This window comes from Vicugna pacos, chromosome 22 (assembly GCF_048564905.1).
Source record: "Vicugna pacos chromosome 22, VicPac4, whole genome shotgun sequence".
NCBI classification, from domain to species: Eukaryota; Metazoa; Chordata; class Mammalia; order Artiodactyla; family Camelidae; genus Vicugna; species Vicugna pacos.
The window spans coordinates 31,986,514-32,011,990 of NC_133008.1; the positions used below are offsets into that span (position 1 = coordinate 31,986,514).

Below are 25,477 nucleotides of genomic sequence, written 5' to 3' on the forward strand. Positions count from 1 at the left end.
GTTCGAAACAAAAAGCACAAATCCGTCCCTGGGTGGGCTCGAACCACCAACCTTTCGGTTAACAGCCGAACGCGCTAACCGATTGCGCCACAGAGACAGTGCTACTCCAGGTTGCACGCGTGAGCCTACGAGGCATGCGCGGCCCGCGCGAGGGGCCCGAACTACGTCTGCGCACGGGCTGCGCGGCGCGGGGCGGAGTCGGGGCGGGAACGACCCCTGCCGCCCAGCCGAAATAGCTCAGTTGGGAGAGCGTTAGACTGAAGATCTAAAGGTCCCTGGTTCGATCCCGGGTTTCGGCAAACATTTTGGCGCCCCCAGCGACCATCGTTCGTTTGGACTCGGAACTGATCCAGCTGCTCCCAGCTTCCCCGTAGCCAGAACGTGGGGGTCTTTACCTCCCCAGAATATTCTCCATGCTGCAGATGAGGAGCTGGGCTGCTGGCTCCTACCAAGGCGAGAGGGTTTGGACAGAACAAGGCCTCAACCCAGGCCCCACCCCCAAAACTATGATTCCAGCCCAATGCTCCCCCCAACCCCATCGCCTTTCCCTACCCTCATTTCCAAAATTTTTAAAGTGGGAGAATTAGAACGAATGCTAATTGTAAAAACGGACACTACTCAACACTAAGAGTGGCAAGACGGAGTTTGCAAGAGCACCTTCCGCTCAGATGGCGTTTGTGACCATCCTGCTGGGTCCCTGTATTCTGCCCATTTTACACATAGAGAAACTGAGGCTGGAAAGGGCAAATGCAGGTGAGCAGCAGCAGGGCTGGGTCCTGGCAAGGACCACCCCAGGTGTGTCCTGGATCCCAACTGCGTGAGGATGCTGAACAGAGCCGGGCCAGGTCGAGGCTCTCAGGCACTCGAGGTCCGGGGAAGGGCGCATCAGCATCCCAGTCTGCACACAGGAGAAAAGAGCAGGGTGGCCCGAGGGCCTCTGTCCACAGGACTCTGACACCTGCCATGTGCAAACCTTCCTCATCCTCAGTTCCCACAACTGACTATGCTGTGGGGCTGTTTTTTGTTTTTTATTTAAATAAACTTTGTACTTTAGAATTATTTGATTCAGGGAAAAGTTGCAAACACAGTAGTTTCCTGGCCCCAGCACCCAGTCTGCCCTACTGTTCACTTCTTACACTGATGTTAACAATTCATGAGCCAACGTGGATACATTCACTAACTCAAGTCCCGGCTGTATTCAGACGGTTTTTCCCTGATGTCCTCGCCCTGGGAGCCGAACCCTCAATCCCACCAGAGCCTTTAGGTGGTGCAGCCCTGGGGCACATCTGACTGGGACCTCATGAGACCACAGAACCACCCATCCAGCCAAACTGCTCTTGAATTCACAACACAGAGACCATGAGAGGCAGGTGGCTGGAAAAGGCTGTCTCCAGCCTCCAGGGCCTGGGTCAGGCAGGGAAAGACAGCGAACCAGGAGGGGCAACCAGCATGTCAGGCTGAGGGAGTGGCTGGGGAGGTAAGAGCCTGGGTCAGGACCCTGGGGTGTCACGGGAGAGCCCTGAAACGGGGAACCTGCCCCACAAGAAGCAGGTCTGATGGGGCAGGGAGGGAGGAGGGGGACCAGCGGCTGGAGGAGGCGGCGCCGGCTGGGCACAGGAAAGCCCGAGCAGTACAGGCTAATGGGGGGGGGGGCAGGGATCCTCTGCACCGCACAGACCTGCTTCTGACTTGAGATTCTCACTCCGTGTACTGCTTTTTAAGTCAATTTTGTAGATAAACGGGGGGCTTGGAGAGGTGCCGAAGTGCAGGAAGGAAAATACCCCTTCCAGGAACTGGTTCTGCTTAAACGTGACTGGGGGGCTGACTGTCCCTCGAGCCATCTGGGCAGCAGAAAAGGAAACCCACTTGAGAAAAGGCAGCCCCGGGCCTCGGGTCTGGCTGAAAGGAGGTGTAGGGACGGATGGGCTGGGCGCGGCAGGTAGCGGCCAGGGCAGCGGTGTAGGCCCTGGGAGGGGAAGGAACACAAGGACGGCGAGGAGGCCATGCAGAGGTGTGGCCGGCTGCAACTCCAACCGGACAGAGCCCAGGACGGCCGAGGGGAGACCCCTGTGGAGGGAGGGAAGAGGATGGGGGAGCAGACCACAGGCGGCCGGTGGGTGCCCCAGCTGCACCCCGAGTCGTGCTGGATGCGGTGTCTTTTTGATGTTTCAGAAGCAGCCCAGGGCACTGTCTTCCCAGGGGGGCTGTGGCCACCTCGCAGGCCCTTCTGGAACGTTCCTCACGTGGCGTGTTAGGGCAGCTGGCTCTGCCCTCCCAACACGCTGCCCAACACCAACCAGGGTATCAACAGACTCCCACCCCCAGCACTGCCAGCCCCACTGGCTCTAGGGCGCAGTTTTAAGGCAAACGTCCTCAGAAGCCAGACAACGTGGACACAGGGAGCGCCGGGAGCGGAGACACCTGCGGGCATGGGACTGGGAGCAGGGGCCCAGCATGCACCCGCGCCGCAGACCTGGCAGGCATCCACTCCACTGGGTGAACTTGCGCACTGAGGAACAGGCTTCAGGAAGCGGCCATCAGGGACAGCGCAGCTTGCCTGAGCAGAGGCGGGCTGTGCGCGGGCCCGGGCGAGAAGAGGCAGGGCTGCGAAACGGTGTTTAATGTCAGTCAACGGCTCAGCTCCACAACCAGAGCTGGGCACAGAGACACACAGAACACTTCACAGCAGCACTGTGCTCCTGCCAGGACCCCCACCCACAGGCCCCCACTCTCCACCCCAACCCATCTTGTGGTGCTCGCTGTCCAAGGGTCGCGCGGTTGGACTTTTCTAGAAGGGAGCGGGCCACAGCAGTGAGCTGGGAGCCCCTCAGGCCAACCAGGGCAGACTCCGCAGCGGGGCTGCCAGAGCTCGCCCTTCTCAGGCCTGCGGATGCGATGCTGAGTGCACGGCGACCACGCGGCAGGGGCTCAGGACTGGCCTCGCGGCCTCACCGAAGCGTAAGTGCTCCACTGCGGGTGCCAAGCTGCGTCCCCAGGGCCGGGGAGCCGCCCTGGGCACCTCAGCACTGGGACCCGCTCCTGCTCTGGGTGTCTGGACGCTGGGCCTGGGCTGGTGTGCTCGTGTCTGCCCTGGCTGCACCTGGCCCCGGCCGCACATGCCTTCACCGTGGGGCCGTCTCAGCTGTCCAGGAGGGTGGCCAGGCTCAGTCCCTGCACCGGGGCCGAGTGGAAAGAGGCAGAGAGATTCGGGTTCGGCCTGCACTCGGCTCAAGGGCCACAGCGGAGGCCAGACACGGGAAAGCAGCGGGTCTGAGGCTCTGCCTGACCCTGACTAACACCGGCTGTCCTTGGAATGAGTCAGAGGCATGGAGCACGGAGGCAGTCGAACTACGCTGATGTCTTGGGAACTGTAGGCTTGTACCAGAGTCTGTCTAAAACTCCTGTTTAATGTCGGATACGATGCTTTTTAACATAAAAAACAAATGTGCACCTTCTATGAACGCATACAGCACAGGCACAGCCACTGAAGTGAAATAAAAAAAAAATGCAGCTTTGTCCTTTAAAACCCTCCAGGAACTGTAACTTCCAGGAGAGCCAGAAAGATACCCCACAGACACAGGGAGGAAAACACTGCCCAGCCCGCGGTCCCGGGACTCCCAGGCACGAGCACAGCCTCCTCCAGCCTCAGCAACGCCGATTCCTTGCTTCCAGGAGCTGGTTATCAAATATTTCCTTTTCCCTTTAAGACAAAAGGCGAAAACTTCATTTCAGTCATTAATTGTGTTCTATACAACATAAACAGAGAAGTCAGTGTTTCATGAGGACAGGGTTTCAGGCTTTGGCAAGACAAGACAGCTCGAGATGGTGGTGGGGAGGGTCGCATGACAGTGAATGCGCTTACTGCCTCTGAGCTGTGCACTGAGAAGTGGGTAAGATGGTGAATTTCATGTTACATGTATCTCAACACAATGAAAAAATAAACTAAACACAAAAGATTATAAAATGCCAAACTGCACTTAAGTGATTCTCTATTAAGAAAAATCCCAGCACTGGTCCTGAGGGCGACGGCCGGCGAGGATGCGGGACAGCCGCCCAAGGACACCGCAATGGAGACACTGCGAAACCGCTCCAGACCCCTCGCAGCACAACCCCGGGGCGCAAGGGACAGAGGGTGGTGATGCATGACACGCGACCCTCACCCCTACGGGATGTCTGAGGGTCTGGGCAGTGGAGGCTGCAGAGGATTCACAATCTTCCCGCCAGCCAGCTCCACGGACGGAGGGACGGGAGACACCGCCCACCCTCACTCTCTCCAGGGAACAGTGCCTTCGCCTTGGGTACAGAGCATGCTGGGTCCAATCACTTAGACCCAGGGCAGAAAAGACACCTCTGATTCCCAAGGCCCTTCCTCCTCTGTCATTTCAGTGGGTCAGACCTCTGGGGAACAGAGCCCCGGTCACTCCCGTGGACAGCTGTCCACCGCGAGCCGGTGATGCACCCAGGGCCATGCCCAGGGAGGAAGGGGTCCCGGGGTGGCGGCCTGGACCACACAGTGCCCGGGCGCCCAGGCGGAGGCCCTGCCTGTGAGTCTAGTTGAGTCTTCAGCCTGTCACTGCCACGCGGGCCCCGCCTGCTCCCGGCAAGGCCTGGCAGCCCGCCCAGACAGGGGATTAGGGGCTCAGGAGGCCACCAGCCCAAGGGCGGCGCAGCACACCAGCTCCGGAGAAACATCTTGATCACAGCCTTCTTCTGGGCGGCCAGGGACGGCGGGCAGCTGCCACTGCTTAACCTAGCTGTTTCTGCAAACAGCCACGGGGCCAGAGCAACGGGGCAGAGCATCAGGGAGGCTGTCAGCCCCGCCAAGGACACGGGGCACGGTGGACCAGCTGAGAGACCCTGGGCCCCCGTAAGACAGGAATGGCCACCGCTGGCTTCGCTGGGTCCATCTGGTGCCTCCTAGGCTCCTGTGGTCCACGTACCCACTGGGCATCCACCTGGGCTGATGCGCCAGGAAAGGGGCCCTGAGGCATGGCTACCAGTGTGTGCGGAGGTGGGGATGGCGCTTCGAGCGGCCTACCGGTGGCCAAGCGACGGTCCTCGGATGTACTTCTCCTCGGCCGTCTTGTAATCCACTGCGTCCACTGCAGAGATCGCGCAAATGATGGCCTACGAGAGGGCAGCACGGGTCAGGCCCAGGCCAGGCCCAGCGGCCCGCACCAGCCTCCGGACACCTCCCAGCTAACAGTGCAGAGACAGGTGCACAACCTGCGAAACCTCTGCCTGTAACGAGGTTCCCAAATTAAACCAACAACGCTCTGTTGATGAGAGGTGAGCGTTCACATCACTAAAGGCAGAGAATAAAAAATAGGACCCAAACGAAAAAGAGCAGTTAAAAAATGTGAACGTTCACAGACAAAAAAAAGTACAGAACGGTAACTTGAATACACAATAGACACTTGACACCAAGGACTCGTTAATTTTTTCAGATGAGACAGCAGTACTGTGGCCACTTCAGAAGGATTCCCCGAGGCACACACCAGGGCACCACACGTCCTCCCCGCCCCGCCACAGGACGCCCGGGGCCCCCGGTTCTGACGGCCACAGAGGCCCCAGACATGGCCCGGGGTCCCTGGGGGCAGGACTGCCCATTTTGGGGATTCACACTGAAGTCCTTAAGGATAAAAAGTCCAGAAGGAGGGGACGGGAGGCACGTGCGAAAGGAGGTCATTACTCCAGTCGGAGAATGGGTTCTTGATGCTGTTTTATTTTTTAAATATTTGAAACTTTCACAGTAAAAAAGCTCAAAACGTGACACAACACTGTAAAATAATTATGAATCAATAAAAATGTTAAAAAAAAAAAAAAAAAAAAGCTCAAAACTGCTGAGTTTAGGGATGTTCTTCCGCACATGCAGGGCAGTGCTCGCTCTGGACTCAAAAAAACCCCAGAGCAGTGGTGTGCCCACTCCTTGCCCCATGGGTGCCCCAGCTAAGTCCATCAGGCAGAGTTACAACTCCCCTTCCTCAAGGAACTTCTCCCCCTGCACAGTGACTACTTGCAGGGGCCGAGGCTGCAGCCCCGGCCCCTGAGCCACGGAGAGGTTCAGGCACCCAGACCCCAGGCCCTGCCCACAGATGGCTCCATGCCACACTGGCCCGAGGAGGACTTTTGGAGGACATCGGGCTGAACCCTATCCCTGGGCAGCTGGTCTGGGGCTCTGGCCACAGCCCCCCTCCCTGGACCCCCTGCACAGAAGGGCTGCCGGCCACTGACCTCAGGCAGAAGCACATCCAGGACGAAGCGGACCCTGTCCCCGTTGGCACGCGCCAGCGCCCTGCTGCCCGCCTCCTGGCAGACGCCCTGCAGGTACTTCACCACCAGGTCTAGCTGCTCCTCATCCTCCAGGTACGTCTCCACACACGTCACGTACTGACCCGAGTTCATGAACGTCTTCAGCCACCTGGACGGCTTCCTGTTCTTCAAGATGGCCCGCAGGTGGCTCTCCGCGCCCCTGGCCTTCACAATGTACTCTACCAGCTTCTGGTTGGCCCGGTCCCGGGCAGCCCGGGACCGGTCGGGGAGGACTTTCTTGCAGGCCTGCCTCCTGCCTGGGGGGCTCCCTGCCACAGGCTCCTCGGGGTCCCCCTTGCTCAGCTGGGGGAACCTCGTGCCCAGGACATCCTGCTGGATGGACTTGCGGACAGGGTAGCCTGCGGAGAAAGCACACATCCTCTCACTGACTGCAGGCACCCTTGGCAACCACATGGGCCAGGCTAGACAGCGGGCAGACCACGGAGACCTCGGGTCCGAGACAGTGGCTCAAGCAGGAACTGCCATGTTCCCCAAGGGATCTTCCTCTGACAGGACTCTCCCTTCTCTCCCCAGCTCTGCCCTTTGCCCGGCCCCTCCTCCAAAATGACCAGAGTCACGGAAAATCGAGGCCCAGGAAAGCCAGAGGGAAGGGTCGGCTGGATGCTCCAGCATCGGGCGAGGCTTCCCACTCAGTGGATCACATGGGCAGGCACCGGCAACAGCGGTGGGTGTGCACTTGGAGCTACTGTCCGGGCCCCACAGCAGGGAGAAAACCAATGGACCGGGGGCGGCCGCACAGCCTGGGTCCACCTGGGATGCCCCGCCCCACCAGGCACACCCTGCCGGGGCTGAGACACAGGGCTGCTGCTCCTGAAGGGCTAGAAAGCAGGTCCCATCTGGAGCAGGCGCTGGCGGACTTACTTATACGAGCCGAGTAATACTCCAGGAAGGAGCCAGCGAAAGAGCCGCAGCCTGCGGGGGCAGGAGGAGAGGGAGCCAGTCACACGTGAGGCCGGGCACTCAGGACATTCCCTCCAGCGCCGCACGGCCAGGTGTCCAACCTCACGGCCAGCCCCGAGCAGCCCTGCTGGAGACAGGGCCGGAGGGCCGGGGAGCGCACGGGCAGTGCGGCGCGAGCGCCGCAGGGTGCCTGCTAACGAGCCACGGCCTGCACGCTCCCAGCAGCCAGGCCTGGGACAGCTGGAACCTTCTCTGACTTGGAGGAGACCCACCTTCCGTGTGGGCCCAGGATGTCAGCCCCCACCAGGTGCCTGCCCAGCCGCCCCTGTGGGGAGAAGGCCGCCAGGGGCCGGCAGGACGGCCACTGGGGGCATCCCTGTGAGAGCGCCCGCACCCCCCACATACCCAGCCGGACCCTGTAGTCGGTGATCAGGGAGACGCACCAGCCGATGGCCTGGTCAAAGTCCTCCTTGGCCTGATCCTGCAACGGGACCCAGGTGGTGGGCGTCAGGGGAGGCCGCAGGGAGCTCTTCCAACCTTCTGCATCCCGTTTCCTCGTCCATAAAGGGGACCCTAAGCAGGACTCCCGAGGCACACCTAGGGCCTGGGGCTGCTCAGAGAACAGTCACTTGTGGGTCGATCCTCAGGACCGAGAGAGAACCCAAGACCCTCAGAGAAGGAGGGTGGGAACACACTCAAGTATAGGCGACAGGCAGCAGATGGAGAGGCCTGGGGGCCCCTGGAGAGACACCTCACAAGAAGATGCCTCTGGGCCCACTGCTCAGAATAGGGAGGGTCGGCCTGGAGGAAGTGCTGCCCTTGGCAGGAGGGGACCCCAGGCCTTTCAGCAAACCAAGGGCAGCACCGTTGTGAAGACCCCTGAGCTGGAAGGACGACCAAGATTAACCGGAGACCCATGGGCGAGATGCGAGTGGTGGGCAGCTTTGGAGGAGGGCGCCTGGGGCCGCTGCCAGGCCTGCCGACCGGCATGGGGACGGCAGGTGGTGTGGCTCCTCAGGAAAGGGTCCTCGGAGACCACGGGCCCGATGCCTCCCCCACGCACCTGTCAGGATTCGAACCAGCCTTTCTAGGGGAGCAGGAAGCAGGAGGCCGGCCTGCGGACGCCCCAGCATGTCCGGGTCACCCGAGGCCAGGCGCCATCTCCTCCAACCCAGACGTCCTCGTGATAAAGCCCACTCCTCGTGTGTTTAAGGCACGCAGCTCCCAAACACAACTCCCATTCTCTTTTCTGTCCAGACCCCCGGGAGTGTAAAGGCTGGGGTCCAGCGTGGGTGCTGACCTTCCTCACAGCTGCCCCAACTGAGGCCTGCAGCTAGCTGTCCTTAGAAGGACAGCCTGTCGGCAGAAGTTCCCCTGGGCAGCCCCCGCCCGGGGAACCCACTCACAGACTCTGCTCCCCACACAGGAAGCCCACTGCCCAGCCCAATCGTGGTTTGTGTTTTCCAAAATTGGAACAATGAAAAGCGGTGTTTCACAGGTAACACACGGCACCCTGGTTGGACCAGCTCCTGGGGGCTTGCAGACAAGCCACGGAAGGGGGCTGGTCAGAGGGTCCTGGGAGTCCTGTGCGGAGTGCCCACTGCTCCCCGGCGCGAGTCAGTGCTCAGGCTCAAGGCCCCAGGCTGGGACGCCACTCCAAGGGGCCCACGGTGTACGGCGCCCGCCCCAGGGGCAGCCGCAGAACAATCGTCCCCACAGGCACCAGGCGCCATGAGCCTTGGCCCCAGGCTCGCCCCTGCCTCAGTGTGGGCTGCCCTGTCCTCCAGGACACAGCCTCTGGCTCCTCGCCTGCAGGGCCAGGGAAACAGGCCGGCAACTTCCCAGGTGGTGGTGGGAATTCAGGGCAAGGATCCCAAAAGTCACGGCCGGAGCCCAGCCCACAGTCGCCGCTGTTTCAGGAGCCACATGGAGGACACTGTTACCAGCCCCCAAACCAGCCACCGAGAACAGCACAAGGGGCCACGCACTTACCAGAAGCGCCTGCTTCTCTCTACAATCAAAGTGCTTCAGCCGTCTGAGAGCCACCGTGATGCTGGAAGCAGAGTGAGCAAAGGTGAGCAGGAACGGACTCCATCTTGTGACCCAAAGTCCCCTTCCCCTGAGAAGTGGGCAGGGCCGCGGAGCCAGGCCGCCGGTGGTGGGGACGAGCAGATGGCTAACCACACGGCAAGTCAGAGACTGGGGCAGGTGGCTGCTCGCAGCCCCCCTGGTGACCAGACCCTGCTGCGGTCTGTGGGAAAATGGAAGATCCAACCAGCGTCTGGCTGGGCTGCCTTTTGAAGCTGGAAAACAGGACTGCACAGCTGGGCCCTCTGACACAGCCTTTGTTGGGACGCTCCTTCGGGGAGTGGGCGCCAGGGGACCTGTGGGGCTCTGGATTCTGCCCCCCAGAAGCAGCCTCCACCCGGGGGCACCCTCAAGAGCAGACAGCAGGTTTACCCTCTCCCTTTGGGGTTCATGTTTCCTTCGATAAAAAGCACACTTGCTTTCTTGTCTCTCCGCCTGACGCTTTTCACCTGGTGGCAAATCCAAGAACATAGGGTATCAAGGACCCAGAAGGTCGTGGGTTTTAAGACACTTTCCGGACGTCACCTCGTGGAGCAGGTGACAAGGAACAGGGCCGGCTCGGGCTGACCGAAGCAAAACCAACACTGGGAAACGCTGGGAAACCGCCAGCATCGCTCTCCATGGTTTTACAGCTGAGCACAGTCAGGCGGCGTTTCTTCCGTCCAGTTTGTAGTGAGAGCAAATTACCCTGTGCCAACGTGGCTGGGTCTCCCCAAGGCTCATGAGCCAGCTGGGGAAGGCCCGGCCCCTCTCCCACCTCCCGCGCTGTGCACGCCGGGGAACCTCCTCTACCGGCATCACCGAGAGCCCCGGGCGAGCCCCGGGTGAACCAGCGGGGCCCCAGGGAACCGGTGAAAGAGCAGAGGTTGGGGAGAAGGCCACCCACTGCAGGGGAACATGTCGCCTGCCTGGGAGCGAGCGCTAGAGGCCAAGGGGCCCCCATATACAGCCCCCCAGGGCTGCGCCGAGGCTCCCCGTACACCCGCAGTCTGTGCTTTGTCTGAAATGCTGCACGGACCTCTGCTCTGTCCTTCCCGCAACCTGTTGCAGGCCAGGAGGCCATGCTGACCCAGATGAGATCAGACTCATCGCGACAACAAAAGCTTCTCCATCGTGGCAAATACCTTTCAGATTCACATGCCACTGTCTCTTCCTAAAAACTAAACAACTACAGCCACAACCGTCAGAAGCCCATCTCTGCCGGAAGAGGACAAAGAGGGGCCAGTCGGGGCACCTGCAGGGGCAAGAGCAGCCGAGTGCGGCCTCCAGCTCAAGTACTCCCGGCGGCAGCGCCCAGACGTCAGCTGCGAGGCCGGGCGCCCACTGCCCGGGGGCTTGGCCAGGGCCCCGAACACCTGCTTGTTACACATACAACTGATGCCCACCCTAGAATCTAGAAACTAAAGAGCTGCAACAGGGAAATGTCCAAATGCACAATACTGCCAACGAGCGCACTGCAGAGCTCTCGTGGAGACAGGTTTTCTAGGCTTGTCTGGTAAGAGCCTCCCACTCAGCTGCACCGGAAGGATTAGACCCCCTTCTGCAGGTAAGCGCGTCCCCACGCTGACACCACAAACCCACCGCTTCCCTAGGGACAATGCCGGCCCCGGTCCCAGCGCCCGGACCAGGGGGGCCTGCCCGAGCAGGCAGGGAGTTCTTACCACTGCAGGCCAGAAGGGGTATTTTTGGTACTTCAGCCAGACTAGCATTCCTACTTCAAACGAACGTGGTTCTAGAATTGGAAGAAAGACAAAGAGAGACGAGTCAGAGCCCCATCAAGCGCTGGGCTCAAGAGCCTGAGAACACAACCCTGCGAGCGCAGCACCTGTAACGGAGCCCAAGGACTCGGGAGACGGGTCTGCCACTCCCGCGACCTCGAGATCCGAGGGTCAGGGAAGGGCTGGGCTCCTGGGGTGACCACGTGCCCTGCTCACGGGGGCTCTGGCACCTTTGCCACTTCTCTGTAAATCTCAGATTATTTCAGAGTAAAGCATTTTTTAAAAAAAAGTGAGCATGTAAACAAAAGGGAGACAAAAGCACACGATGAAGACCCACTTGAAACTGAACTTCTGTGAGGCTCACCTGCCTGAGAAGCCGGCGGCTTCAAAAGGGAAGAAAGAAAATTACTGAAACAATCATGACTACCAATTTCTGAACAAAATTTAACTGCATTCTCAACGAAAAAAGTTCCCAAGCAAGTAAACAACTTAAATGTTAAAAAAAAAAAATCAGGTAACAAGCTGGCAGAGAACAGAGACTGTTCCTGCACATGCTGAGCCGGGCTTGCATCCACGCTGGCCGGGGAAGAGGCCTGCCGTGCCGGGCCAACAACGGGAAGGCCACGAAGGCAAAGGAGACCAAGGGCAGGGTGGGGGGCCGCCTGCTGCACGCGGGGGCTGGTGCCCCGCGAGGGGAGCTCCTCTCTAAGAAAAGAGGCAGGGCCGCATGAGGACAATGGGTCTCGGCTGCAGACAGCCAACTAAGGGGCCAGCCGGAAAGCAGCAAAAAGCCCCAAACCAAATGAAGGGGAAACTGGGAGAAAAGAGTCAACATCCGGGTTTCTGGGGGCTGAGATGACCGACACTCAGGTGGCAACAAGGAAGGAAATGCCCTTTTGCGAAAGGCACGGTGCCGCTCTCACGCCCAGTGAAACCCCGCAAGGAGTGACTCCCCAGAATCCACACCAGGCGCACTGTAGCCCCCCAGGCGTGGAACCATCCAGACGCCGGGTGGGTGAGGGAGGACCTGGTGAGCGACATCACTCCCGGTAAATGACAGCTAGTCACCACCGGGAATAATCAGCAGACCCTGTGGAGATGTAGAAAAAACCCCGAGACACACCGGGCAGGTCAGGCCGGCGGGCCGTGACACACCGACCAGATATGCTCGCCCTGGGGCCCCGCAGGCCTGCTCTGCACCCTGGCTGTGTGGGGAGAGGCGCCCCGGACCTCCCTGTACTGTTTCTGCAACACCCCAGAAATGTGCAATTATTTCAAAACGAAAAGATTGAAGAAAACAACAACCCACCCAGACCAGGCTAAGATGAATGGTTCACAGGTGAGCCTGAAAACAGAACCGGCTCTAAACGATTTTGTTTCAAGCAAATTAAGTTTCCATCTGTCGTCAGTTGGGACGTCAGGCCTGTGTCTGATCCCTTCTCAGAGAGGACATGGTGCAGTGCACACGTTGGAGGCACCCTGGGCTGGAGACCCTGCCTCTCGGGACGGACAGATGGACATGCACACCATCCCCGGAGGCCCGCGAGGCAGCATCAGGCCACACCCAAGCGGTGGCGACAGAGCCCACTTAACCGCTTGGCTGTCCTCTTCCCCAGCGCCTCTCCCCTCGGCGCTGGGCAAGGACTCTGCGCAGGACAGACAGCGGCGGGGTGCCGGGAGCCGCCACTGCCCCGCACCCTGAGGCTGCTTCTCACCACGATACAGGAGGATCCTTGGGGGCTCCTCGTCCTCCTCGTCCTCCTCCAGGACGGAGCGAACAGGATCAAGCTCCCGTGCCTCTTCGGAAGACTGATGGGCTGTCGGTCACAGAAGATGAGACTGTCACTGTCGCGGTCCTGGGGACTCACCCCAAGAAAATGTTGGTGCGAGCAGCACAGGCCCCGTGACACAGATTTTCCCACTTTCAAATGCAGACTGGGACCGACCGTCTGGGTCAGAGCACGTTTAAAAGACAGATGAGCAAGCGGGGTGGAAGAAGCAGGCACCCGGGAGCTCGGGAAGTGGAGGAATCGGGTGAGAGGTCCTTCCGTGTGGCCTGCCCCTTAGCCAGACCACCCGGGATTGGGGGTGGGGGGAAGCGCGGCTCTGGGACAAGGTGGCAGGCAGCCACCTCCTCTGAAGAAAACGGCTCAGGGGCTCCTGTTTCTGCGCTTCCAATGAGCCAGGGAGGCAGCCTCTTGAAAGGAGCAGAATAAAGGCAGAAACGCCGAGTACGGGTCTGTGTGGAGCAGGAGAGCTCGGGGTACCCAACCACGCAGAAATTAAGATCCCTGCATTAGCATTTCAAAACTAAGTGGGATGCTACAATGTCCAAAAGAAGAACAGCACAGCACAGGGCTGCAGCCACACAGAAATACGTCTACACAGGAACTCTGAAAAAGTCAGGAGCCTTTTAAGTGAGTTAATCACTTTTGAGATTCCTGCCAATTTAACGGGAATGCATGATGGCTCCCACAACAGTGAAGAATGAAAGAGTTAATCCTCAGGGAGCAGACACAGCGTTACCGCCGTACCAGCCGAGGTGCTCCGCCGGGCTCCGCTGGTTCAGAACAAAAATAAAAACACATGAGAGTTTGGGAGCAGCTGAAATAATTACAGCCCAGTAAGAGAGACAGACAAAAAGGATTTGGGAAAATCTCTGCTCAGGATCTACTTTGGTAACGATCTTATTAGGATCTGGTTAAAAACAAATGGGCACCCAGCTGCGAATCGGCCGTGGGAGAACCAAGCGCCTCCCGACCCCGGTGCCGAGACCCAGCCCTGGTGGAGACCTTACCTTCCTCGGTGAGACGGACGCTTCCAGTCTCCTCTGCGGGGCTGCGTGGAGCCACATGTACCCTCAGCCTCTGGCTGCCACCCGGGCACAGCTGCTCGGCGGGGCGGCCGTGAGCATCTGGGACAGAGGGGCCACCCAAAGGCACCTCCAGGTGGCCCTCACGGGCCAGTGGACCCTCCTCCGCAGCTCTGGGAGGCGAGTGCAGGCCCACCAGGCCGCCTGCCCTCATCTCACTCTCCTCTTCACCAGCTCCCTCTGAAGACAGAGGGGCCTTCTGACACAAGCCGCTCTCCTGAGCTGGATTCCTCCTCCTCTTACTCAGGGTGCTCCGGGTTTTCCGCTGTACTCTTGATCCACGACTGTCCTGAGAACCACCACCGCCCGAGGAGACCACCGGGTTGGGTGGGCTTCCCCCTGTCCCAAGCCTCTTCTTGGGGTCCACTTTGCACGTGGGGTCCCTTTCATGAGTGGGTGAAGCTGACGGCCCCTGGTGTGCACACCCCCTCCTCTCAGGCCCGAGCTGGCCCGACATGTCCTCATGGAGCAAAGGCAAAGAGCTAGGGTCTCGGAGCAAGGGGGCGAGCCCCGCAGGCTTCACCCTTGGAGACAGAGTGGGCCTTTCTGCTGTCAAAGAGCTTTCCTGACACAAGTGTGTTCTCTCGTTCAAAACATCCAGAGCCACCCGAAGCGATCGTCTGTAGGCCAACTCCTCCAGGGGCGCGACGGGGACCTGGTTCGGGGAAGCTGGGGGACAGAGAATGGACTTAGCCTGGGGATGTCGGAGCCCCAGGCACCGACACGCAGCTCTGTTCTGTGAGCTCGGGTGCCGCTCTGCGACCGCTCGCCCGGACCTGCAGGGAGGCCCTCACCTACGTTGTCCAAACCAGGGACTCAGGCCACAAAACAACAGCTGGGGTTCAGGGCTGCCAGGCTTCGTGCTTTCAAAAAGCAAGTGGACTGACCCTAACCTGTTTGGGTTACAAAGATAAATTCCTCCAGGTTACAGAACAACACCACCAGCAAAACGTATTCACATGCGCCTCAAATCTTCCCTCAGCCTGAAGATTTCAAATTCAATCAGAGTCAATACAAACCCGTGCCAACTAAATAAAGAACTCTGCTGGCCACGTATTCTCGGGTGGGGGTGGGGTGGGGTGGGGTGAGAAACAGCCGACGAAAAGGCTCTTTGTGGGCTGCTAAACTGCCCATCCTTCTTTGCAAGGGCATTTCAAAGCCAGAAAGCAGCATCTCGGGCCCTGGAATTTCAGCCTGACCTCCTCGCTGCAACAGTTTTTATTCGTTCGTTCCGACACAGAAGCACGGCGCTATTTATTTGAACAAGATGATGGATGCAGCACCACAGCTCAACAGGCATAATACCGCAGTCAGCACAGTGTTTCCCGTTTGACGTTAAAGGCACCCACAAATAACCAGCCCCCCAACACGGTCTCCACAAGCGGCGACGGCGCCCAAGGGTTGATGTCAACACTGCCGGAGGTGTGTGTCCTGCTTTGAACAAGAGCTGTTTTTCCAAAGACACAGGAGAACAGACCCTATGTCATAGACACCAGTGGAAGGAACCCTGGTGGACCTTCCCACAGGACAAAAAGTTCTCTGCACACGGAATAGGCACTCTCACTTTGAGGAGAGAAAAAAACGCGTTCGCACGCAGGTCTGTGGAAGTGCGGGCCCTAGGGAGCAGGCGCCCTGTGTGCAGGGCTGTTGGGGCTGAGCCGGGCTCCGGCGGGAGTCAAAGCGCCCCACTGCCCAGCGGCCTGGCCCCCACCCTGAGAGCTGTGTCGCCAGCGGTGGCAGCAAGGCTGCTGCTGGTGGTCACGCCGTTCTTTCTCCCCAGGGCTCAGCGATGGAATTTAAATGCACACCCAACTGCTTCTCAAACTTCTGGCAGAGACTGGACCAGCAACAGGACCAGTTTACAGCCTCACCATGTGATATGCACCAAAACCCAAAAACAAACAAACAAACAAAAAACAAGGGAGGGACGGAGGAAAAGCCTCTCCCCCTTTCTTCAGGGAAGCGCACCCGAGCAGTGTGCTCTGCAGGCCACAGACGTGACCCGTGGACCCTGACACTGCCAGGGGCCCGTCCAGGAGCCAACAACAGGATGGGCTCCAGGGACAAATTCTAGAGAGGCCTAAGAAAGCAGATCCATTTTTCTTCCTCAGCTCAGGGAATCACGTTCCCCTGCACAAAGGGAGAAAACGGAGCACAGGGTCACCCTGCACTCGGAGAGCCAAGTCCCCACCTTCTCCCAAGCCACCGCCGCCTCTGTTCTAACCTAACGGGCACTCGTCAACGTGCTCTCACCTAGTGAGGAAGCGATGCCTTCAATGTGAGCCTTCTTCAGGATCTTGGCCCCCGAGCTTCTCACCGTAATTCTGCAGGGACAGAAACGGCCGTTAGGCGCCACCAGCAATGCCACAGAGACGTTTTCAAACATGTTTTTCCTCAGATGACAAAAGAATTAGACCCGTTTTCTTCCTTCGCACCCTTCCACGTAAACCAGAAGTCACAGCCAACTAGGAATTCCTGTGCGGGGAGGTTAGAGGCAGCAAGGACCCTGATGAATGTTTTTCTGGGTTTTTTTTTTCTTTTCCCTTTTTAAGACAGAAAGGATTGGCTGGATATAAGAGTAAAAATGAATTCAAATTGTGACTTTTATGAGGCAAATCCTACTTTCAACTGCACAAATAACTCCTTTGTTAGGTTTTCAGAGTAGATGATAATGTCACTAAAAGCTGTTTACAGCCCAGCAGGTGTGTTTTAGTTTAAAAGGATGTGCTTTCCTTTTAAACTCAAGTATTCAATTACCTTCCCAGCCTCGGGGAAACTGTGGGCTGCGGACAAAGCAGGCTTAGGAGTAGCTCTGAAGAAAGGGGGAAGGGGACCCGGGGAAGCTGGGGCTGCAGCCGACTTGGTTTTATTCTCTATTCAGAACTGGGAATTCTCCCGCTGGACATACCGATGCCACAGTCACACACGATCTGGGCATTTTAATCACTCCACACGATCTACATCCTTCCATCACGGGCAATCAAGAGCTCAACAGTAACGCGCTACCACACACCCATGCCTTTGCCTTCTCAGTGCTAAACAAGTTTATTAGAGGGACAGGCCCAGACATCAAATATTCCAAACTCATGGGGCTGTCACACAAGTTTCTGCAAAAAAGACACACAAATAAATCTCTGGGAAGGAAGTATCCCTACTCGGCCCCCAACAAGCGCTGACCTAGCGTTTAACCTGCACTTACTCTATTTTTGTGCTCACCTCTCTGGAGAGCACACGTAATACTCATACAGATCAACTTCCAAACTTGCATAAAATAAAAGCAGCTGTTCTCCTCTCAGGGTTATTACAAGCCCTCACAGTAACTAAAGAGAGAAGCCCTGAAGAGCTTTTTGGGGGGAGGGTCAGAGGGTGGGAGGTGTGGTGTCAGAAATCCCATATGGAAAAAACACAACACTTAGCTTTTTGTCTAGGGAGAGTATCTGAACATTTAGAAAAAATTCCTTTTTTCTCTTATTTTTTGCTGACTTCTCATTTCCAGACAAGACCTACGTCCAAAAAAAAAAAAATCCTTGTTATTAAGACACAACAAACAGTTGACCCAAGGCAAGAAGCACTGGCAAGACATAAATGCAAATGCAGTAGATGATTCTTAAGGGATATGAACCACAGGACTTCTGAGACCAGGAAACTGAGGCCTGAAGGGATGGCGCAGACCCAGACTAGGACCTTGGTTTTGCCTCGTAATCTGGCGCCCTTCCTACCACGTTGCTGGAAAGTCTCCCATTATTTACTACCAGGCCTCGCTGCCAGACATTTCCTTGAGTTACAGCCTTACATGCCTTTTTATAGCTGGCTCTGTTAAAAAAAAAAAAATTTTTTTTACCGTGGGAAAAAAAAGACACTTCCGGAACTATAACCTTGTAAGCACTCGACCAAAACCCCATTACATGGGGAAGGAGAAACAGTGCCAACAGAGAGGAGCGCCAACTGTTCTGACTCAATTATTTCACTGAAGTAACTCCTAGGTATCTCCTGATAAAGATTTTACTTGTCACTCGAAAGTCATTTCTAATTCCTGAAATTATTGAAATAATGGCTGTCACCTTTGCAGGCCATAATCGCTTTTTCCATCGGCAGAGGACATACTTGGCATCCGTCATGATTTAGACTCATGTGGCAAGTGGTAATGATTTGGCACAAACAGAGCACTTGAAGGTCTGACGCGATGTGCCCTGCAACAGAATTTGCACGGTGGTTTTTAACATTCTTTGTTTTCGATTTCAACGCAGACACAACCCTCAAGGGCAAAGGTTAGCGGGGGCTTGATCCTCAAGTAGATGGTTCAATTCCATCATCTGGCACTGAGAGGCTCAGTGCCAAAGAGAAATGAATGGCTCTGTACCTAGGGAGACGCCTGAATTTTTTTCATAAATAAAATACAGACAAATTCCCTCCCCAAGGTTCTGTCTAGATTATTTTTAAAAGGCTCCTGAATAAATCATTTCTGTGCTGAAGGCCTGCCTCGGACCTCGGGACAAGAGGCGTTTTAAACAATCAAAGCTTACAACCCTCCCCTGTTTGGGGAGTTAACAGCTGACCACCGCGCAAAAAAATAAAATCGGAGGAAAAGGACCGCTCTGCCGGCTGCCATGTCCCTGAAAGGACGGGGACAGCTGCAGACCGCTCATTACATCAGTAGGGACGGCTGGTCTGGCTGGTGATAGAAAAGCAGCTGGGGGCGGGGAGGGGGTGCAACTATGCAAACGGGGGGTCGCCATAGCAGGAGCGGGGTCTAGTTAGCAAAGCAGGTTGAGGAAGCAGAGGTGGGGGTTCAGGCAGCAGAGGGGTTGAGGGAACTGAGATGAGGGTTTAGGCAGCAGAGGGGTGACAGGCAGAAGTGGGGGTCGGGGAGTAGAGGTGGGGTTCAGGCAGGTCAGCAGGGGTTCAGACAGCGACGGAGGGTGTTCAGCGAGCAGAGGCAGGGGTCACGGGGAGCCTCCTTCGAGGTCCGCCCCTCCCCCCAGGCCCGGCCCCACCGCCTCAGCCCCCGCCCGGCCGACCCGAGGGGTGCAGCCCGCCGGGCTCACCGGGCGCCCGGCCTCCCCAGCACGGCGTCCCAAGCCTGGCGCGGAGGGCGACGAGGCCGCGGCGACCCAACGGCGGTCGCACCCGCGCGGCCCCAAGCGCCGCCGCCCGCGCCCACGCTCACCGCCTCCAACGCCGCCGCCGCCGCCGCCGCCGCCGCTCCCGCGGGCCGGGGGCGGGGCCAGCCTCGCGGCGTGGCCAAGCACCGCCCCCACAGTTGGCCAATGGGGAGCCCGCGCCCGCGCCGCGGCCCCGCCCCTTCCGCCCGGCCGGGCGCTGACTGACGGGCGGGCGGGTGCGCGCGCGCGAGTCTGACTGACGGCCGGGCGGGCGCAAGTTGGGCGACGATGGCGGGGGCTTCCATGTTCCCGGCCGCGCCCGCGCGAGGCCCTGAGGGCCCGGCCCCCGCTGGGTGTGCGCCCCGCCCTCGGCGCCCGGCGCCTCCCTCCCCGCCTCTGCCTCTCCAGGCCCCTCGAGGCTCCTCCCGGCCCAGGCCCTCGGAGAGCCTGGAGCGCCTTCCAGAACCTTCCACGGCCCGCCAGGGTTCCCAGGGCCGGCCTGAGACCCGAGCGCAGCGGCCCGCGCGCCCAAGCGGAGGGGTGCGTCGGTGCGCGGCGAGGCGGGAGCAGCCGTGGCTGCGCGCCTCCCCCCTTGTTCTGCTGTCGGTTTACGGACGGGGCCGGTCTCGGGTGTGCAGCGTGGCGCCCCAGACACCCCGGCCCCTGGTTTGGGGAAGTTTGCGTGTCCGACACGGCGGGGTCGGGCTGATGGCGCGCGGCTCGGGGTCCCGTGAACAAGGTCGCTGTGGTCCCCGTGCGGCCCCTTTCGGCCCCGAGTGGCCCGAAACACCGGGGGAGCCTCCGTGCAAGGGGCGGTTGCGATGTTCCGTTTTAGTCGTTTCAGAAAATACGGATTTGGCTCTGGTTCCGGCGGGCTCACCAGGTGTGTGTGCGCGTGTAAATACGTTTTAATCTTTGATTTGGTTCATGGTTCGGTGACACACTTAATATGTTTTCACCCATCATCAAATTAGCGCAGATGGAAGACATCGTTCCACCGGCCCCCGCGCAGGGTAGGAGATGGGCGGTCGCCTTTCCGGCCGCTGGGACGCGGCAATTGGTACCTTTCTGGAAAGCAACTTGACGTTATCTGTCAGACGCCTTGGAAATGTTTCAGACCCTCCAACCCAGCAATTTCCACTTCCAGGGATTTATCTTGAGGATATATAATCAGATGTGCACAAAGACGAGCGTGCAGCTATGTCTTCTGCAGCATTATTCAGATCGTGGAAAACATCAGGAGTCGCCTAAGTGTCCAACAATAGAGAAGGGGTTAGCTAAAATGCGATGGAAGCTATTTTTTTTAATGTCTTGAATAACAAGAGAAAATGTGTATGATTCGTTCCCAGTAGAAGGAGAAAGATTTTAGTTGAAGCCACAACAGACTTCCGAGAAGAATGGATCTTGTTAAAGGATGTTCTGTTGGCAAGTCTGCCCATCATTTGTACGGCTTTAGAAGTGGCGCCTTTCGTGCAACTGTGAGTCTGGATGATTTGGGGTATAGATTTATTCTTTAAGCAAATACTTGAGTGACTGCTCGGTGACAGGAACTGGGCATACAGTGGTGAGGAAAACAGCACACAGAGAACACAGCCTGATGGAGAAGACATTTAGTGAAATCACAACACTGGAACACTGTTAATGGCACTACTATGAGCACTTTATAATAATCAGCTAATAATAAAATTAGTTATTTAATGCAAGAGCCCTGAAAGGTTGGTATCACACTGAGCCCCACTGTGTTGGTTTTCACGGCAACAAAGCGCCACACGGCCCGGTAGCTGAAACCGCCCATCTCGCTGGCCCGCAGAGCTGTCAGGCCTGGGTTCGGCCCATGGTTCTGCTGGCCTCGCCAGTGGCCTCGTTTGTGCTTATGCTCACAGGCAGTTGGTGGAGCCCGCGCCTGCCGGGTGTGCATCTCTCCCTGGGCCCGCAGGCCTGTCCCCTCACTCCAGCAGGAAGCCGGCTCACTTCTCGCATGGCTGCTCCAGGTTCCCAAGAGCACAGTGCTGGACACGGCCAGTCCTGAAGAAGTTTCAGGCTCGAAACTGGAACCGCCTCACACCCTCTGTGTTCTCTTGGTGAAACCGAGTCACAGGGCAGCTCAGATATTAGAGGAGAGGATTACACCAGCAGACATTCGTTGACAACCTGTTTTACAGACAAGGAAACTAAGAGGGAAAAAGGTTAAGTCACTTGTCTAAGAGCTGAAGTTTGAAACAGGAAATGTGGCTCCAGAGTCCAGGCTGTCAACCGCTGCATCGTAAAATAAACACAGGTTCTGACGAAGGTAACACCAGCGGAGTGCAGGGCTGTGAGAGCCACACAGAGACAGCCTTGTCTGCATGTGGGCGGGGGTCAGAGACATAGATGTAACCCTGAAACCTGATGTTTGAATGGGCTTTCAGAGCTCAGGGAGCTGTGCAAAGGCCCTGTGGTGGCAGAAAGCCCAGCTTGGCAGAGGAACTTAGTGAGGCCAGGACCAGGGTGGGGATGATGGGAGCAGGGGAGTTCCTCAGGGCTTGGGTGTGCCTTGGAAGGTTTTGGTTTTTATTTTCTAATTTTGAAAAAATGTATAGAGAGATCCCTTGTACCTGTCACCCAGCTTCTTCCAATGGTTATAGCTTATATAACTGTAGCATAATATCAAAACCAGGCCAGTGACGTGGATACAGTGTGTGTGAGTGTGTGTGTGTATTTCTGAGTCACTGCATTGTGTGTGTAGAGTCCCTCCCGTAACCACTGCCCATCAAGATACGGGGCGTCTCTGTCCCCACAGAGAGCTCCCTCCAGCCACCCCGACAGACCCCCACCCCACTGCCACGCCCCCCCCGGGCACCCCGACTCTTCTCTGTCCCTGTCACCATGGGAATGTTCTGCAGATACAACCGTGCCGCCTGGAGCCCTGGAGCTGCTGCTCCCACTCAGCACAGCGCGCTGGAGAGATGTCTGAGCCTCAGGCGGGTATCAGGCCTGTTCCTTTCTGTTACTGGCAGTGTTCCAGGCAGTGCACGTGCCCGATAACCCCCTGATTTCCCTGTCTCAGGGAGACTCCCCGGGGTCACTGCCTTTTCCCTGTGGCCAGAGTGGTAAAGCAGGTGCAGCCTGTGGGGAGCAGTGCCCCACGGTGGGGTCCCAAACAGCTCAGTGAGTGACGCAGGGGACAGTGGGGCTGCCCAATGGACTGTGCCAGGAAGCCCTGCGTAGCCCTGAGCAACGTTTTTCTTACCCAGGACCCTTACCCATAACATGTAAAATAGAGGGGAGGCTGGCACTGTGTACTAAATCGCTCCTGCCTAGACCTCAGGTGCGAGCAGCCAGCGGCCACACCTCTGGCTGTCATGCCACTGGCCTGCCGGCCATTCCCCACCCAGCGTCCCACATGCTGTCAGCATCTTCACCGTGTGGCAGGCAGCGTCCCAGCCAGTCCCGGGGACTTGTACCCTTCAGAGTGCGTAGGACCTGGATGTGATGGGTGTCACGCTCTGATCGCATGATACTCTGGCAAAGGAGTTTCCCTGGTAGAACAAAGGTCCCTAATTAGTTCACCTGCCATTCATCAAAAGGGGGTTTATCCTGGGTGAGCTGGCCTGAGCAGGGGAGCCCGCTAGAAGTGGAAGGGGACTGGGCTCCTCCTGACCTCATGGAGGCTCTCCTGTGGGCCGTGCAGAAGGAAGATGCTTCAAGTTACACAGCTTCCAGGAAAGGAATCTGCCACAGCCTGTGAGCAGACAAGGCCCAGCCTTGGATGCAACACAGCCCCGGCCAACAGCTGGGTAGCCACCCAGAAACCCCGGCGGAACACCCACCACACGTGCCCGGGCTCCCGGGACACAGAAACGCTCAGAAGGCGCTGTCTGAAGCCGCTGTTTGTGGCAATTGGCAGCATCGCGGCAGAAGACAATACACAGGCGTCCCTTGGTCCACCGAGGGGGGTTCCCAAGTTCCGCCTCCCGCCGCCTCCGTGTAGGTTCCCTGCTCTCCCAGCTGCTTCCCCCTCCAGTCCCAGCTCAGGTTTCATGAAACCCTCCCAGGGAGCCCAGCCCGGGGAGCTGCCTCTCCCTCTGAGCCCACAGCCGGTCTGTAGCTAAAGCCTGGAGGTCACTGCACTGTGCCCATCTGCACGGTTCTCTCCTCCCTGGGCCACACCCTGCCCTACTGGTTGCAGGCATGGCCGGGGCACTTGCTTTGGCTAATGAAACGCCAGGGCCAGCATACATGTCCCCTTGTCCCCTTTATGTCCACTTGGGGGACCAGCTCTGCTCCTGATACTGGCTGCCCCGCCAGCCGGGCCCAAGAGCAAGAAGGGTGGTGACACACACAGGAACCCTGCCAACTCTGGTTGATGGCGGGCAGACAGGCTCTTGTGGCTGCAAACAATGATGCTTACAATTTGACAATTCTGGAGAAGTTTGAGTTCAAGACGTGGGCTGGCCTGCCTGTCTTGGGGCAGTCCTTGGCTTGGAGACACACCCCTCCCTTCCCTGCCTCCATCTTCATGTGGCCTTTTCCCCTTCCAGGCATCCCTGTGTCCTCATGAGGACACCCGTTGTTGGATTTAGGACCCACCCTAGTCCAGTACAACTTTATCTCAGCTCATTTCGTCAGCAAAAAACTATTTGTAAGTAAGGTCACATTCTGGAGTTCTGGGTGGGCATGAATTCCGGGGGAACGACATCGAACCGAGTCCTGCTAGCATATGTGAGAAATGAGTCTCAGTGATTCATAGAGACTGAGCTGCGGGATGTTTGTCTCTGCAGCACTACCTCACGAAGCCTTGCTGATTAACTCTGTAATGTAATTATTTGTCTACACCCTCGTCTCCCCTCAGACGCTGACCTCCTGCCAATGAGAGATGGTGTGTCATTTGTTACTGTATCGCAGAGGATGGATGGGGAAAAAAGTAATTTTCCCAGCTGGCACCAGAACTCTATTTTAGAGACGCAACTGGGCTTGCTTAGGAAAATACCTTAATTTATACTGGGAACGGCGAGGGAGGCCCCGAGGATGCGAGCTGAAAGGGCCTGTGGGGGGAGTCGCTGAACTCCTCTGCATGAGAAACACAGCTGCAGTCTGGGAGGAGAGAGGAGCCACGAGCGGTGGGGACCCACGGAGATCAGGAGACAGACAGACGGCAGACAGCGGGGAGACAGATGGAGCAGGTAGGGGTCAGGGACTTCGACATCCGCTTGTGGACCCCAAGCCATGAGGCAAGATTGGCCAGACCCTTGCGGAGCTGGACCAGCTCAGCTAAAGCGGAGGACCGGCCTGCATGGCCCCGAGACTGCCAGGCCAGAGCCAGGCCCCCAGGTGCCCTGGCCAGCACTCAGCAGGCGTGCAGTTCACAGCGGCCAACACAGGTGAGCGTCAACGTGCCTGTGGGAGAAGCCCGCAGGTCACAGCCAACCCCAGGAGAGAGAACCGGCTACTAACACCACAGAGCCCTAGGCACCCAGGTCCCCTGTCAGCCTGACAGCGGCATGGGGACCCGGGAGAGGGGCGGCAGCCCCCTCAGGCCCCTTAGCTCTGTTTGGGTGCCTTGGGTCTGCATTGCTTTTGTATTGTTCTTTTTTTTAAAAAACACGGAAAATCACAGACATAGGAAACAAACTTACGGTTACCAAAGGGGAGGTGGATAGGAATGAATTAGGAGTTTGGGATTAGCAGATACAAACTACTGATTATAAAACAGATTAAAAAAGGAGAGACCTACGATACAGCACAGGGAACTATATTCAATAGCTCATAATAAGCTATCATGAAAAAGAATCTGAAAAAGAATGTGTAATGTATAACTGAATCACTAAACTGTAGACCAAAAAACACGTTGTAAATTGACTAGACTTCAATTTAAAATTTTTTTTAATTTAAATTTTAAAAAGACTGAAAAAGTAAAAAAATTTAAGACCATCTCCATAGTGCTAGCCTTTCCGTGATCTGAGTTGGCCTCCCTCCAAGCCCCAAGGGGTCATCTGTTCTTGGCCACACCATATTGACCCCAATCCCCACAGCTGCCCCAGTGCCAGCTGTCCCAGGAGGCCAGACTCTGAACTTGTCCTTCAGGCCTCGTCCATGGCTTCGCTGACCACGGTAAAGGAGCCGTGCGCCCTTTTCTGCACTGACTGAATAATGCACTGACCAGCTTTAAGGCTAGAGTAGGGTCCCCACCTGCCCGTGAAGCACTGCTGACTCAGAGGCCGGTCATTCTCCCAGAAGGAGGGCCGTGGGCACTGCGGGGTGTGGTTCAGCATCCCTGACCCTGAATCCCTCGATGCGAGGAGTCCCCCAATCATGACAGCCACAGATGTCCCCAGACGTGGCCCGGTGTCCCAGGGGAGCAGAATCTCCCTCAGGTGAGGCCCAAGGCCACAGACTAATTGCATCCCTGCCCATAGGCCTGTAAGTAGCCGTGCCTGGGTCAGCCCGCTCCCGCGGGGTGTCCTCAGGAGGAGCCCTGGGCCTGC

At 57.7% G+C, this 25,477-nt stretch overlaps 1 protein-coding gene and 2 non-coding genes across 5 annotated transcripts; 1 reads left to right on the forward strand and 2 right to left on the reverse strand.

Annotated features, from left to right (window-relative positions):
* Positions 1 to 23: 23 nt before the first annotated feature.
* TRNAN-GUU (transfer RNA asparagine (anticodon GUU)) lies at positions 24 to 97 on the reverse strand. The gene has a single exon. It is a non-coding gene; the product is annotated as a tRNA-Asn (tRNA).
* A 129-nt stretch (positions 98 to 226) lies between these two features.
* On the forward strand, positions 227 to 299 carry TRNAF-GAA (transfer RNA phenylalanine (anticodon GAA)). Its single transcript has one exon. It is a non-coding gene; the product is annotated as a tRNA-Phe (tRNA).
* Positions 300 to 3,387: 3,088 nt separating this feature from the next.
* On the reverse strand, positions 3,388 to 19,167 carry PWWP3A (PWWP domain containing 3A, DNA repair factor). Of its 3 annotated transcripts, none has more exons than XM_072948109.1 (14): positions 19,079 to 19,167; positions 17,973 to 18,101; positions 17,329 to 17,414; positions 16,165 to 16,235; positions 13,837 to 14,580; positions 12,755 to 12,856; positions 10,983 to 11,053; positions 9,694 to 9,770; positions 9,226 to 9,286; positions 7,639 to 7,714; positions 7,195 to 7,245; positions 6,235 to 6,671; positions 5,039 to 5,127; positions 3,388 to 3,700 (listed from the first exon to the last, which is right to left on the reverse strand). In XM_072948109.1, exons 2-14 carry the CDS (start codon positions 18,027 to 18,029, stop codon positions 3,646 to 3,648), a joined length of 1,977 nt encoding a protein of 658 aa, XP_072804210.1. In that variant the 5' UTR covers positions 18,030 to 18,101; positions 19,079 to 19,167; the 3' UTR covers positions 3,388 to 3,645. The 3 variants fall into 3 exon arrangements, with proteins under 3 accessions (XP_072804210.1, XP_072804209.1, XP_072804211.1); XM_072948108.1 differs by having other exon boundaries at positions 18,957 to 19,095; XM_072948110.1 differs by lacking the exons at positions 17,329 to 17,414; positions 19,079 to 19,167 and adding an exon at positions 18,957 to 19,047.
* Between the last annotated feature and the right edge of the window lie 6,310 nt (positions 19,168 to 25,477).

Coding starts and splice junctions, on each gene's coding strand:
- PWWP3A (XM_072948109.1), bottom strand. CDS start 18,029: ATGACGGATGCCAAGTATGTCCTCTGCCGATGGAAAAAGCGATTATGG. Junction 12,857..13,836: donor CGTCCGTCTCACCGAGGAAG/GTAAGGTCTCCA, acceptor TGTGACCGACAG/CCCATCAGTCTTCCGAAGAG. Junction 9,771..10,982: donor ACCCCTTCTGGCCTGCAGTG/GTAAGAACTCCC, acceptor ATTTGCCACCAG/GTGAAAAGCGTCAGGCGGAG.